Source organism: Cervus canadensis, chromosome 31 (assembly GCF_019320065.1).
Source record: "Cervus canadensis isolate Bull #8, Minnesota chromosome 31, ASM1932006v1, whole genome shotgun sequence".
NCBI classification, from domain to species: Eukaryota; Metazoa; Chordata; class Mammalia; order Artiodactyla; family Cervidae; genus Cervus; species Cervus canadensis.
This window is the reverse complement of record NC_057416.1, coordinates 25,247,085-25,262,430: the sequence shown is the minus strand read 5'-3', so window position 1 is coordinate 25,262,430 and position 15,346 is coordinate 25,247,085. Positions and strand designations below refer to the sequence as shown.

General features: G+C 37.2%; 1 protein-coding gene across 10 annotated transcripts in view; it reads right to left on the bottom strand.

Moving 5' to 3' along the window:
* The window catches only part of WRN (WRN RecQ like helicase), a 124,865-nt gene that overhangs the window by 18,597 nt on the left and 90,922 nt on the right, over positions 1-15,346 (bottom strand). For 9 of the 10 annotated variants that reach the window (XM_043454658.1, XM_043454654.1, XM_043454660.1 and 6 more), the window contains 5 exons: positions 9,753-9,894; positions 3,440-3,610; positions 3,265-3,362; positions 2,087-2,159; positions 1,237-1,313 (listed from right to left, as the gene is read on the bottom strand). In XM_043454658.1, the coding sequence (XP_043310593.1) occupies positions 1,237-1,313; positions 2,087-2,159; positions 3,265-3,362; positions 3,440-3,610; positions 9,753-9,894 (561 nt within the window). The remainder of the gene's footprint in view (positions 1-1,236; positions 1,314-2,086; positions 2,160-3,264; positions 3,363-3,439; positions 3,611-9,752; positions 9,895-15,346) is intronic. The other variant, XM_043454655.1, reaches the window with a different exon arrangement.

The following is a 15,346-nucleotide window of genomic DNA, read 5'->3' as shown; positions in this document are numbered from 1 at the left end:
CTGGGAAGCCCACCAGATCCTCAAGACCCTGTTCAATTCTCCAGCCCTAAATTCTACCACTCCCTTGCTTCCCTCTCCCAGGGAACTGCTAGCAAACTGCTGAGCTCCTCAATCACTTCATAACCTCTCCTGCTTTCAGGGTTTAATGTGTGGGCCATTCCTCTGCTTAGAAAGCATTTCCTCACTTCACCTAACTTTTACTAAGCTCAAGAGTCACTTCCAAAGTATGTTTCCAAAGTGCCACAACCCTGGATTGTAATTTTCTGTTCCCTCATCTGTATATCCCACTAGAATACAAACTCTGGGAGGGCCAGCAACTCTCCACTCAATCCCAGGGCCTAAGTTAGTCCGTGGCACCAAGAAGAAGTCACAGGGAATGTTTAAGTGAAGAAATGCTTCAGCATATTGAATGGGTTTCTTGTTTTGCACAGTCCTTAAACCTTTTGTTTACATGAAACACAGTAATCACATATGACATATCCAATCAAAAAGAAATCATTTGGTGTGGAAGACTGATATCATAGTAAATGTTTCTATAAGCTCCAAAGCAATATTATCGAAGTGAGCATACCATTTAGAGAACAAACCATTTTCTTTCACTTGATATGTATGTAAATATAGTCCACTTAACCTGTGCACATGTCCTAACAAGTTTTTAAATTCTCCATTTTCACACCTTCTATAATTCTGTACATTCTCCACACTTTTAAGTCAGAAAGACAAATATTATGCTTGAAAGCACAATAGATGCATCACCTTAATATCCACCATTGTACGTTGCAGTAAGATCTCTTTCTTGAAAATGAAGTGGGAATATATATATTTCATACAAATTATAATGAAATAGTATATAGATGCTAAAGGTTAACAAATACAGATATGAAAATCACCTCTGCTATTGATTTATGCTCTTAACAAGTTAGTTAACTTAACCCTTAAGTCTCTTCAACTGTAAAATGGGGATAAAGAATAGTGGCTAACTCAGGTTGTTGTACACATTAAATGAGATAGTACATTTAGCACAAGCCTGGCAAACAATAATACCCAGAAGTGTTAGCTCTTAATATTAAAACTATAATTTTATAAGTCTGCCTTAATAATTATAATACTGGAGGCTTATGTTTTAACTTCTTTCTGCCAATGAAATAACCCAACATCTGATAGAGCTTTCTCTCTAGGAAAGAAAGAGAAGAACTGCTAACAGCGATTATAGAGAATAAAATGTGAATTCTGTACCTGTTTTTAGGACTCTTACTCCCAGAAGAAATTTTATCATGTGCTTTGTAAGAATACATCTGATCCAAGTTAAACTGGTTTTAAACATATAAAGATCCATTAAAAAAAAAGAGAGAAGTTTCAAAAATCTTTTAAATATGAAGAAAATAAAATACAAAATGTTACGATGATCATTTTTCCTCTGACTAAACACCTCATCGAAGAAATCAGCTGAAAATAAGCTCATAAATTATCAGCTTTTGGGTTCTAAAGACAGTTGGAAATACAATATAATATCCCATTCCTTCCAAATCTACAGAAAATATGTGATCAAAAGAATTTTTAGAGGCATAGCAAGAGCCAAAGTCATAAAAATGATTTAATTACATTCTGGATACTTTAATAAAGCAGAAAAAGTTCACCAGAAAATTTAATTCATTTGTCCATCACCCCATCACCCTAGTATTCTAATTAGTGGAAGTCTGCCTGTGGATAAGTATTTAATCTGTAATAGTTGCCTAAGATCTAAAACAAAGCAGGAAAATGTGTGTGTGTGTAACTTTAATGAGAACATTCAACCAAAAGTATCATAATTGCTAAGGAAAAAAAGACTCCAAACAAAATGAGTTATGAAGTAGGCATAAAAGAAAGTTACTTGCTCAAATACTTCTAACTGTTCTATTAATCCAAGAAATCATATATTGCATATTTTATTCTGTTCATATCATTTCTCTCTCCAAATTTTATGTCTTGCTATATATGGCATCTTCCTCTTTAATTTGAGTGGAAATGCAATGGAAATAAAAATTAAAATAGAAATTGCATCAATGAAGAATAAAATAAATAAGAAACATCTCTAACAAAAACAAACCTTCTCTGAAGTTAATTTAACTGGTACTTGATCAGAGACATGTTCCTCAGTGCCTGAAGATACAGCTCTAGAACTGAAAAGTAATAAAATTATCTCAAATGTTAAAATGTAATTATTTAATATATGAATCATCACACCTCTACTCTTAGAGAGGCAGATGAGATTATATTACTCTTTTAGAACTGAGGATGCTTTTAAATTAATTCCCCACCACCCCGAAAGAGCTTAAGCTTTCTAAAGTTTTTTAAGTTTTAAAGTAAAATTGATAATCTAATGCACAACACCGTGATTAGTCAGTAATACTGTATTATAAACTTCAGAGTCGCTAAGAGACTAAATCTTAATTGTTCTCTACACAGAAGAGTTATGTGCAAGTAATGAGTTATGTACTATTGCCATCATCTCAGCTCAGTTCAGTCGCTCAGTCATGTCCGACTCTTTGCAACCCCATGCAGCACACCAGGCCTCCCTGTCCATCACCAACTCCCGGAGTTTACTCAAACTCATGTCCATCGAGTTGGTGATGCCATCCAATAATCATAGTGTAATATGTAAATGTATCAAACCAATACTTGTACACTTCAAACTTACACAGTGTTATATTTCAATTATATCTCATTTTTTTAAAAAAAGAAAAAAACTGAAAAATGATCAATAATTTAGAAGTACTATAAAGTAGGCAACAACACATGTATTCCTTTCCCATCTTCTATATAGAAGAAGGAAATATGGCATATGGATTCTTCCACATTGATCTCAATGCTGCTTCTTTTATTTATTTTTAATTATAGTTGATTTACAAGATTGTGTTAGTTTCAAGTGTACAGTGAAGTGATTCTGTTCTACACATATATACGTATAAATCTACATTCTTTTTCTTTCCTGATTCTTTACCATTACAGTTAATTACAAGATATCAATTACAGTTCCCTTTGCTATATACTTCTTTAATCAACAGGAAAGCAGCTTTCTAAATAGTATAGTCAACTACTTCCTATACACTAAGAACACCTTCTGAGTGTTCTATGATTTATTTCTCCCTACTGACGGCCACCTCCAAACACTAAAAGAGGCATGCAAAAATGATTTTATTCATTTCACCCCATGTGGTGCCTGCAAATTGGCATAAAATGAATCATAAAAACCTGAAAGTTTAAAAGAAAAAATGAAAAATGAACCTTGGTAGAAAAACTTTCCTTGGACACAATTCTTCATTGGCTTGAAGGTAAAGTCTCTGAGGAGATTCTGTTTTGGCTTTAGCAAACCAGTTTCTACCCTATTGAACACAAGAAGACTCTTTTTAATGCACAGTGAGAATATGAAATCAAACAGGCAGACTTCTGCATGGTTTACCTTTTCTGTAAGGGTGCAAATCTTTACGTATTTGCTATACCCAGGAACTTCTGCCAAGAATCCCTCAATGATGAGCTGACGGGAAAGAGCCTTCCACCAAGTCTCAGTGTGGCCCTTGCCAGTACCAAAGACGCTGTGGCTGCGGTATCTATCTTCAAGACGCTGAGAATTCTGAAATTGGGAATAAAACTTCAAGTGTTTATTTCATTAAACAGGAGAAGTAAAACACAACACCATCTACTGATTCTTTGGCTTTAATACTTAAGTTTCAGCTTTAAAAACCCATGGAATTTTTATACCCATCCTACTTGCTCTGAATACCTAACTCACACACACACACAAAAAAAACCACTTAAAATAGTGTTCCTTTTCTGCTTAAAAAAAAAATGGCGGGAAATTTCATATAAAAATCACAAGCATTTCCCAATGCATAGGTACTTACTAGCTTTTTGATATGGGGCAAGTTGGTTACTTAACTTACCCATGTTTCTATTTCCTTGGCTGCTATATAAGTATAATAACAACTCCAATCTCTTGGGGATGTTGTGAAGATTAAGTCAGTAACCAGGACAGGACAGAGCCTGGCTCCATGATACTAACTTTCTTTTTATGAGCTAACAGCTGAGCCTTTAACTTAACCTGAATTCCTTAACATAAAAGTAAAAGCCCTGACTCGGTCAGCATCTAGTCAGTTTTCCCGGAACACTTGGCATTCTACACCTGCCGGGGGCTTACCTTTATAGTAAGAGATTCTATTGCTTGCAAACTAATAACACCAAAGGTATTAAGGTGCCTGACCAGTACTTATTAGCAATCTGGACTCTAAAAATCATTCCTCTAGTCTTCCCTTTCATAAGGAGAAAACACTGTTAAGTGAATGAACAGATTTACTAGTATGAAGTAAGAAGATGCTCTTCTAATCAGTAGGGGTAACTGTCTCTTCCCCTTATGAGCAATAATCACTGTGAATACTGTGTGTGGTGTGAATAAATTTACACTGCCTTGTTTCCATGGCAATCCCCACACAGAAAATATTTCTGCTCTTCAACACAGAGCATTTTGTCTTAAAGGAACCATATTCCTTTTTCAACTAGAAATCCAAACGTACCCAAGTAACATTTTTGTAAAGTCAGAATACTTTTTAGCAACAAATGTCTAACAATTTTTTCCTCTGTGCGAGGCATCTTCCATTTATTATGTATATGTTCCAGTTAACTTAATTTTCCAGGTTAACCCACAGACGAAGGAAACTGCTAAGCATGAGAAAGCTGCTATAGAGGACATGGGGATTTGGGCACTGATTTTTACGGAGCACACAATTTTACACACACATTGTAACCAACCATAAACCTTTCTTCTAGTACCTCTAGATCATTCAACTTAAAAATACAAATTTAAAACTGCATGTGAACAGCATAATAAAACAGAAACAGCCCTAGAACAGCAGTTAGGAAAGCTGTCATTCATCCTGCTTCTGATACAAAGCCGACCTGAGGCAGTTCATTTAACTTCTGGGCTTTTGTATCAACCATTGTGTAATAAGGTGGTAGAGTTAAACAATTGTTATTCTCTAATAAGAGTCTTTACTTCTATGGGGCAACATCTCAAAAATGGAAATTATCAACCCATTCTTTCCCTTTAAAAAGCAGGTTGGAACTTAAAAGGTTTTGCACAACAAAGGAAACTATAAGCAAGGTGAAAAGACAGCCTTCAGAATGGGAGAATATAATAGCAAATGAAGAAACAGACAAAGGATCAATCTCGAAAATATACAAGCAACTCCTGCAGCTCAATTCCAGAAAAATAAATGATCCAATCAAAAAATGGGCCAAAGATCTAAACAGACATTTCTCCAAAGAAGACATACAGATGGCTAACAAACATGAAAAGATGCTCAACATCACTCATTATCAGAGAAATGCAAATCAAAACCTCAATGAGGTACCATTACACACCAGTCAGAATGGCTGCTATCCAAAAGTCTACAAGCAATAAATGCTGGAGAGGGTGTGGAGAAAAGGGAACCCTCTTACACTGTTGGTGGGAATGCAAACTAGTACAGCCACTATGGAGAACAGTGTGGAGATTTCTTAAAAAACTGGAAATAGAACTGCCATATGACCCAGCAATCCCACTTCTGGGCATACACACTGAGGAAACCAGATCTGAAAGAGACACGTGCACCCCAATGTTCATCGCAGCACTGTTTATAATAGCCAGGACATGGAAGCAACCTAGATGCCCCATCAGCAGACGAATGGATAAGGAAGCTGTGGTACATATACACCATGGAATATTACTCAGCCATTAAAAAGAATTCATTTGAACCAGTCCTAATGAGATGGATGAAACTGGAGCCCATTATACAGAGTAAAGTAAGCCAGAAAGATAAACACCAATACAGTATACTAACGCATATATATGGAATTTTAAAAGATGGCAACGGTAACCCTATATGCAAAATAGAAAAAGAGACACAGATGTCCAGAACAGACTTTTGGACTCTGTGGGAGAAGGCGAGGGTGGGATGTTTTGAGAGAATAGCATTGAAACAAGTATACTATCAAGGGTGGAACAGATCATCAGCCCAGGCTGGATGCATGCGACAAGTGCTCAGGGCTGGTGCACTGGGAAGACCCAGAGGGATCAGATGGGGAGGGAGGCGGGAGAGGGGATCGGGATGGGGAACACATGTAAATCCATGGCTAATTCATGTCAATGTATGGCAAAAACCACTACAATATTGTAAAGTAATTAGCCTCCAACTAATAAAAATAAAAAATAAAAAGCAGGTTGGAAAAATCAGGGTACTAAATGATGCATCAAGGAATGTGGAAACCTACTAACAAATGGATGTGTGTTAGAATAAAGACAATCATATCCCCAATCTTTAAACCACTATCAGGCTTCCCAAGTGGCTCAGTGGTAAAGAATCCACCTGCCAATGAAAAGGAGACTCAGAAGACACAGTTTTCGACCCCTGGGTTGGGACGATCCCCTGGAGGAGAAAATGTCAAACCACTCCCATATTCTTGCCTGAGAAATCCCATGGACAGAGGAGCCTGGCGGGCCACAGTCCATGGGGTCATAAAGAGTCGGGCACGACTGAGTAACTGAACACACACACATGCTATCATGATACAGAAAACAAACTTGCCACTTCTCTGAATTAACTTCTTTAAAAAAAAATCACAGTTGCTTGTTGTGGAGGTTCCTCTTGCTGGGAATGCCACATTCCCCTCCACGCCTTCTTCCCTTGATCCGTCTCTGAGTGCACAAATCTACTGTTAGTGTCCACACAATGGAAAAACGACTCTAGTTTTGCAGCTACTAACCACCACTCTCTCTTCAGAATCTGAATAGTACTTTAACCTATTCATTTGCTCCTCATCTCTTTTCATGCTGCTATACACTTATTTCTTCTCAAGTAACATCTTCCATACTGGATGGTAAGTTTCATCTAATTTCACTTTGAATTCCCCACAAAACAGAGTACAGTGCCTCACACAAAAATAGATGTTTAGGTTCTTCCATGACAGTCCAGTGGCTAGGACTCCACACTTGCGTTTCCTGGGGCAGAGGTTCAATCCCTGGTTGAGGAACTAAGACCTCTCACGCCCCTGAGGCACAGCCACACACACACACAACAAAGATGTTTAATAACTAGCAGAAAAAAAAAAAAAAAACCCAAAAAACAATTATAAACTCTTCACTCCTGAGGTTTTAATTTTCCTGTGTTCTTAAAGTACAAAGTTCATAGTCTCTGTCTATATTAACAATTTTTTCCTTTTGCCTCTTTCCCAGTCCCTTCAAGTCAAAGAAGTTCACAGCTACCATTTCAGGGCTTAAAAAAGTCATTTCTGGAACTGCTGTTCTACGTGAACAATCAAGCCAAAATATAAAGTAAAGATCATTATCTCTAGGCATATATATCAATCTGATAAAATAACTTGTCCAGAAAATTAAATGGATAACCGTCTCCTGCTAGAAAGTTTGAAAATTATAAAGAGTGATTAAAACTAACAATGGTTTTCCAATAGCTGCATATAGTCAAAGCATCTTCTATCAAGTGTTCTCTAATTCTGGGGCCATGATAAGGTTCAACACTTTAATAATATGATCAGGAAAGAGGTTTCACTTAATCTCCTAATTATGCAAATTGATCACTGTATCTGTTTTCTAATCTGTAAAAATTAAGATAACTGCATATCTTAATACTATTCATAAAGGTGTTGAAAGATTTTTGGAAATCTCTTTATATGGTGAGATAGACCCCCTAAAACAAATTTCCTTAGGCAACGTTTCTACTATTTATTTTCCAACAAAACTTATGCTTTAAAAATAAAATTTCCTGGTGTACTGGAATAAACCTAAGGGATGGGATGGGGAAGGAGGTGGGAGGGGGGTTCAGGATGGGGGAAACATGTACACCCGTGGCTGATTCATGTCAATGTATGGCAAAACCACTACAGTATTGTAAAGTAATTAGCCTCCAAATAGAATAAATAAATTAATAAAAAAAAATTTCAAACTATTCACAAACACCTGGATGGCCTGAAAAATCATTTATACTATTTGTAAACATCTATGTAACAGAGGAAAATCATGTGTAGCTGAAATACTTGTTTTACATGTACAAATATCTCTTTAAATAAACTCAAAGAGTTTCAAGTTTAAGGTGTTTAATCATCACACAGATAAAAATTACCTATAAAGATATTAATTTCTCCTAAATTAGGTAAAGTGGACGATTCACTAAATTCTCAAAGGAGATACAATTATAATTTTTAAAATAATATCCCAGTAGATGCCAAGATCTCTGAAATAAGAGAGAAAAAACTTGTCTTATTTTCACTGTAGTTAATGTGTATAAATTTTCGTTAAGTGGTACTTTTTAAAAAGTTTTACACCTTTCTCTAGCAAGGGTAATATAAAATTTCACAAAGAATAAACTTCTTAATTTGTAGACTCCCAGAAGAGACTGTCAGTATAAGCGGTCTGACTTGGTTTTTAAATAATAGGTGAAATCTGATCCCTCTTGTGACCAGTTCAAATTTGTCTAGGAGCCCACTTCCACTTATCTGTTGATACTGGATACTGCTGGGTTATACCAAATTAAAACAAGGCTAATTTTTACAAATTATACATTCAGCTGGGATACACAGGATTTGAGGATGACAGAGACAAAAAATTTTCATAGATCTCAATTACATTTAATCTGTTCCTTGCAACTTGAATTTTTTTATATAAAAAAATACTGCAGTACTCATAGTTGCTAGTCCAAGTTCCTCAGGCAACACTTCTACCATTAGCTTTCTAATCAAATCAAATCAAATTTTAAACTCCATGCAGAATCTAAAAATATCAGTACCTGAAGGTAACATGCTTTCAATCTTTCATTAAAAATATTTCACAACTGACTACCTTCAAAAATCTCTTTCCAAAGAGAACAAAAACTCAGAAAGTAAATATTTACATGAGGTATTTAAGAATTTAACAAATAAATAAACAAAAAAATTTAACAAATAAAAAATAAATTCTAAATTATTTTCAGAATTCTACAAAGTGAGAATTTTAATCTTTTAGTATATTTTTAATAAATATACACAGTTGCAAAGGATTCTATCTCCCACTTATGTTTTTTTTTCCAACTAATATCAATATATAAAACTTAACTTTACAGACTTGTCAATCAGGAATAAAATCACATAAACAAAAGGACTACAGAAAAAGCTCCTTGGCTATAAGGGTCATGACCTACTCATATTTGTACCTGCAGCTGTGAGCATAATGCTGGCACGCTAATCACTCAAAAAAAAAAAAAAAAACAAGTAGCTGAATTAACTATTTTTTCATTAGTTAAGAAAAAGAAAACTTTCTACGAAATTTAAATGCTTCTGATAAAAAAAAGAAGAAGGAAAGAAAAAACTTACAGCCAAATATTATAACTGAACTGAGACATTTACAAAAGATCACTAAAATTTTAAGTTATGCTCAAAAATTTTACTACTTTTCATGGCACCAAAAGACACAAATTTGTTCTACCTGTCCCTTGACACAATGAAAGTTAACTTTTCTTAATTATCCCAAAACAGACCAGCCTGGGGATTCATCCAACTGCAATGTAATAAACTAAGACAGACAGCCTGGAAGCATTCTTAATGATACACACAGGTTTTGTCAAAAGTAATGAATGCAGTGCTGACCTGGAACTTAATATGACTCTTGAGTTTCTGATAACCAAAGCCAAAGTTATAATCACAAAACAGCAAACCTCTGAAGAAAAGTATAATGGGAGTAAAAGAAGACTTACAGATCCTCGGAGAAATAAAATTGGAATCCCAATGCCAAACTTTCCTCCCAAGATGGTCACAGCAGATAAGAGCTGGAATGCTTGTGGACCAAAGTCCTGTAACATATCATCTGAGTCTTCAAGGGAAAAGCAGTGATCCAATCTAAATAAAAACAATACGTGAAGAAAGTCAAGTCAAGCCATGTACCTTTAGAAATTAAAAGAGTTAGTATAATAATTAAATAAGTAAATTGTAAAAAAAAAAAATTCCAGTAAAAAAACATTTCAAATGTGCCAACTGCTTCAGAAACTACAAATAAAATTCAACACAGCAAAGAGCAGGTGAAGTATGTAGAACATGAAATGTAACCTGTAACACAGCATCACAGGTATGTCATCTTGATGTTTCTCAAACCCTAGTGCCCAAAAACCCAATTTTCACAGGAGGTACTTCGGATCAAAAACAGAAGAGAAAAAGGTTCAAGTAAGCAGAAATGTAGGGTTATAGCTTGAAGCGCTTCACTTGATCGATTGTATAAATGCTGCATTTTTGTGTTAGGTTTTGGTGGAAGAAAAAGGGTTTTATTGCCCTCACTCCCCAAAAAAGTTTTGAACTGAACAAAAAAGTCTCCTGTGCAATAAATCATTAGTTTAAAATCTAACCACTGTAAAATATGACCAAAGATGATAAACTGTTCATTTAAGACCATTTAGAAGTTAAATTCCTAAGCCATCCTTCAAGCAGATTTGAAATTATCATTAATACAAATGAAAGTTCTTTACAGCACATTGAGAACAGAAGAAGTTAAGAGAAAATCTACTAACATGGTTCAACTACCTAATTCAGTTACTTTCTTTATAATAAATATCTTTGAAATAACAATAAGAATATAGTCAGTATTCTAGATATATTTGGGGGAAAAAGGTTATGCTTAGGTTTATTCTCTACAATAACTATTTTAGCAAAATACTTAGCTCATTAATTTTCTTTTCTACTGTGAGTATTTAAAGTTATCAAAATCCCATAAAGTACCACCTATGTGAGGGAGGAGCCAAGATGGCGGAGGAGTAGGACAGGGAGACCACTTTCTCTCCTACAAATTCATCAAAAGAATATCTGAACGCAGAGCAAACTTCACAGAACAACTTCTGATCGCTAGCTGAGGTCATCAGGCGCCCAGAAAAGCAGCCCATTGTCTTCAAAAGGAGGTAGGACAAAATATAAAAGATAAAAAGTGAGACAAAAGAGCTAAGGACGGAGATCCGTCCCGGGAAGTCTTAGGCGGCATTGCTTGGGGTAGGGTCCGGGCCTGAGTGCCCTGAGGACAATCGGAGGGAACTTCTGTGAGTTGCCAACTTGAACTGTGGGAGACCAAAAGAGAGAGAGTAAATTAACCAGCCCGAACTCACTGCCGGCCGTTCGCAGAACAAAGAGACCGAGAAAATCCAGAGAAGAGCTCGCAGGCTGCAGACCGGCCCAGCCCCGCCGGAGTCAGGAGGCAGGGGGGAGGGGAAGGTCGCGGCGAGACACAGGGCGCAGGCACCCGACCGGCGCGGGCGGGGACTGGGGATGGGGACGCGGAGGGCAGAAGGCGCACGCACCCGACTGGCGCCAGAGGAAACTGAAACTGGGTCCGTGGAAGGGAGTGGGCGCGCCACACCTGGGGAGAGTGCGCCCATCAAGCCCCTGGCTGCCTGGACCGCTCTGACGGGGAAGGCACAGAGAGCAGGCGCAGCTTTTCGTTCCGTGCTTTTGTGGAACACCCGAAGGCTGGAACCTCGCGCAGCGCGGGGCGCGCTCCATATAGAGCAGCCGGGAGCCTGAGCAGCGCAGACGGAGAAAGCAGCGACAGCCCCTCCCGGCAGCGCCAGCCCGTCCCCGCGGCGCAAGCCCGTCCCCACAGCGCCAGCCCCTCCCCGCAGTGCCAGCCCCTCCCCTCAGAGCGACGGAACTAGCTATCTGAATAAGAGTCCACCTCCGCCCGCCTGTGTCAGGGCGGAAATGAGGCTCTGAAGAGACCGGCAAACAGAAGCCAAATAAACAAAGGAACCGCTTCAGAAGGGACTGGTGCAACAGATTAAAATCCCTGTAGAAAACACCGACTACACCGGAAGGGGCCTGTAGATATCGAGAAGCGTAAGCTGGAACGAGGAGCTATCTGAAACTAAGCCGAACCCACACTGACCGCAACAGCTCCAGAGAAACTCCTAGATATAATTTTACTTTTTTCTTTTTTTTTTTTTTATTTTTTCTTTTTTATTTTTTCTCTTTTATTTTCCTTTAAAATCCCCTATTACTCCATTACTCCTTAACTTTCATTTCCATAGATTTTTACGATTTTTTTAATTAGGAGAAAAAATTTTTTTTTTCTTTTTCTTTTTTTTCTCCTTTTTTCTTCTTTTTTTTTCTTTCCTTTTTCTCTTCTATTTTCTATTTTTCTTTTTCTCTTATTTCTTTTAAAGTCCTCTAGTACTCCTCTGCTACTCCTTAATTTTCATTTTCAATACACTATAACCTTACAAAAGAAAAAAAGAAGAGAAGCCCTATTTTTAAACCGAAGATTATTCTCTCCCAATCTTGACTCTCTGTTTTCTACCTCAGAACACCTCTATTTCCTCCTTTCCCCTTCTCTTCCCAATCCAATTCTGTGAATCTTTGTAGGTGACTGGGCTACAGAGAACACTCTGGGAACAGACAGCTGTGTAGATCTGTCTCTCTCCTCTTGAGTCCCCCTTTTTCTCCTCCTGCTCATCTCTATCTCCCTCCTCCCTCTCCTCTTCTTCATGTAACTCTGTGAACCTCTCTGGGTGTCCCTAATGGGGGAGAATCTTTTAGCCATTAACCTAGAAGTTTTCTTATCAGGGCTGTATAGTTGGAGAAGTCCTGAGACTACAGGAAGAATAAAACTGAAATCCAGAGGCAGGAGACTTAAGCCCAAAACCTGAGAACACCAGAAAACTCCTGACTACATGGAACTTTAAGTAATAAGTGACTGTCCAAAAGCCTTCATACCTACACTGAAACCAACCACCACCCAAGAGCCAATAAGTTTTAGAGCAAGACATACCACGCAAATTCTCCAGCAACGCCGGAACATAGCCCTGAACATCAACATACAGGCTGCCCAAGGTCACACCTAACACATAGACCCATCTCAAAACTCATTACTGGGCACTCCATTGCTCCCCAAAGAGAAGAAATCAAGTTTCACGCACCAGAACACTGACGCACGCTTCCCTAACCAGGAAATCTTGACAAGCCAATCGTCTAACCCTACCCACTGGGTTAATCCTCCACAACAAAAAGGAACCACAGACCTCCAGAATACAGAAAGCCCACTCCAGATACAGCAATCTAAACAAGATGAAAAGGCAAAGAAATACCCAACAGGTAAAGGAACATGAAAAATGCCCACCAAGTCAAACAAAAGAGGAGGAGATAGGGAATCTACCTGAAAAAGAATTTAGAATAATGATAATAAAAATGATCCAAAATCTTGAAAACAAAATGGAGTTACAGATAAATAGCCTGGAAACAAAGATTGAAAGATTCAAGAACTGTTTAATAAAGACCTAGAAGAAATAAAAAAGAGTCAATTAAAAATGAATAATGCAATAAATGAGATCAAAAACACTCTGGAGGGAACCAAGAGTAGAATAACAGAGACAGAAGATAGGATAAGTGAGGTAGAAGATAAAATGGTAGAAATAAATGAAGCAGAGAGGAAAAAAGAAAAAGGATCAAAAGAAATGAGGACAACCTCAGGGACCTCTGGCTGTGAAACGCCCCAACATTCGAATCATAGGAGTTCCAGAAGAAGAAGACAAAAGAAAGGCCATGAGAAAATACTCGAGGAGATAATAGCTGAAAACTTCCCTAAAATGGGGAAGGAAATAGCCACCCAAGTCCAAGAAACCCAGAGAGTCGCAAATAGGATAAACCAAGGCGAAACACCCCAAGACACATATTAATCAAATTAACAAAGATCAAACACAAAGAACAAATATTAAAAGCAGCAAGGGAGAAACAACAAATAACACACAAAGGGATTCCCATAAGGATAACAGCCGATCTATCAATAGAAACCCTCCAGGCCAGAAGGGAATGGCAGGACGTACTGAAAGTAATGAAAGAGAATAAACTACAACCTAGATTACTGTACCCAGCAAGGATCTCATTCAGATATGAAGGAGAATTCAAAAGCTTTACAGACAAGCCAAAGCTGAGAGAATTCAGCACCACCAAACCAGCTCTTCAACAAATGCTAAAGGATCTTCTCTAGACAGGAAACACAGAAAGGTTGTATAAACACAAACCCAAAACAACAAAGTAAATGGCAATGGGACCATACCTATCAATAATTACCTTAAATGTAAATGGGTTGAATGCCCCAACCAAAGACAAAGACTGGCTGAATGGATACAAAAACAAGACCCCTATATATGCTGTCTACAAGAGACCCACCTCAAAACAAGAGACACATACAGACTAAAAGTGAAGGGCTGGAAAAAATATTTCATGCAAATGGAGACCAAAAGAAAGCAGGAGTCGCAATACTCATATCAGATAAAATAGACTTTCAAATAAAAGCTGTGAAAAGAGACAAAGAAGGACACTACATAATGATAAAAGGATCAATCCAAGAAGAAGATATAACAATTATAAATATATATGCACCCAACATAGGAGCACCGCAATATGTAAGGCAAATGCTAACAAGAATGAAGGGGGAAATTAACAATAACACAATAATAGTGGGAGACTTTAGATACCTCACTACACTATGGATAGATCAACTAAACAAAAATTAAACAAAGGAAACACAAACCTTAAATGACACAATGGACCAGCTAGACCTAATTAATATCTATAAGGACATTTCACCCCAAAACAAGCAACTTCACCTTTTTCTCAAGTGCACACGGAACCTTCTCCAGAATAGATCACATCCTGGGCCATAAATCTGGTCTTGGAAAATTCAAAAAAATTGAAATCATTCCAGTCATCTTTTCTGACCACAGTGCAGTAAGATTAGATCTCAATTACAGGAAAAAAATTGTTAAAAATTCAAACATATGGAGGCTAAATAACACGCTTCTGAATAACCAACAAATCATAGAAGAAATCAAAAAGAAATCAAAATATGTATAGAAATGAATGAAAATGAAAACACAACAACCCAAAACCTATGGGACACTGTAAAAGCAGTGCTAAGGGGAAGGTTCATAGCATTACAGGCTTACATCAAGAAACAAAAAAAAAAACCAAATAAATAACCTAACTCTACACCTAAGCAACTAGAGAAGGAAGAAATGAACAACCCCAGGGTTAGTAGAAGGAAAGAAATCTTAAAAATTAGGGCAGAAATAAATGCAAAAGAAACTAAAGAGACCATAGCAAAAAATCAACAAAGCTAAAAGCTGGTTTTTTGAAAAAAATAAACAAAATTGACAAACCATTAGCAAGACTCATTAAGAAACAAAGAGAGAAAAACCAAATTAACAAAATAAGAAATGAAAATGGAGAGATCACAACAGACAACACTGAAATACAAAGGATCATAAGAGACTACTACCAGCAGCTCTATGCCAATAAAATGGACAACTTGGATGAA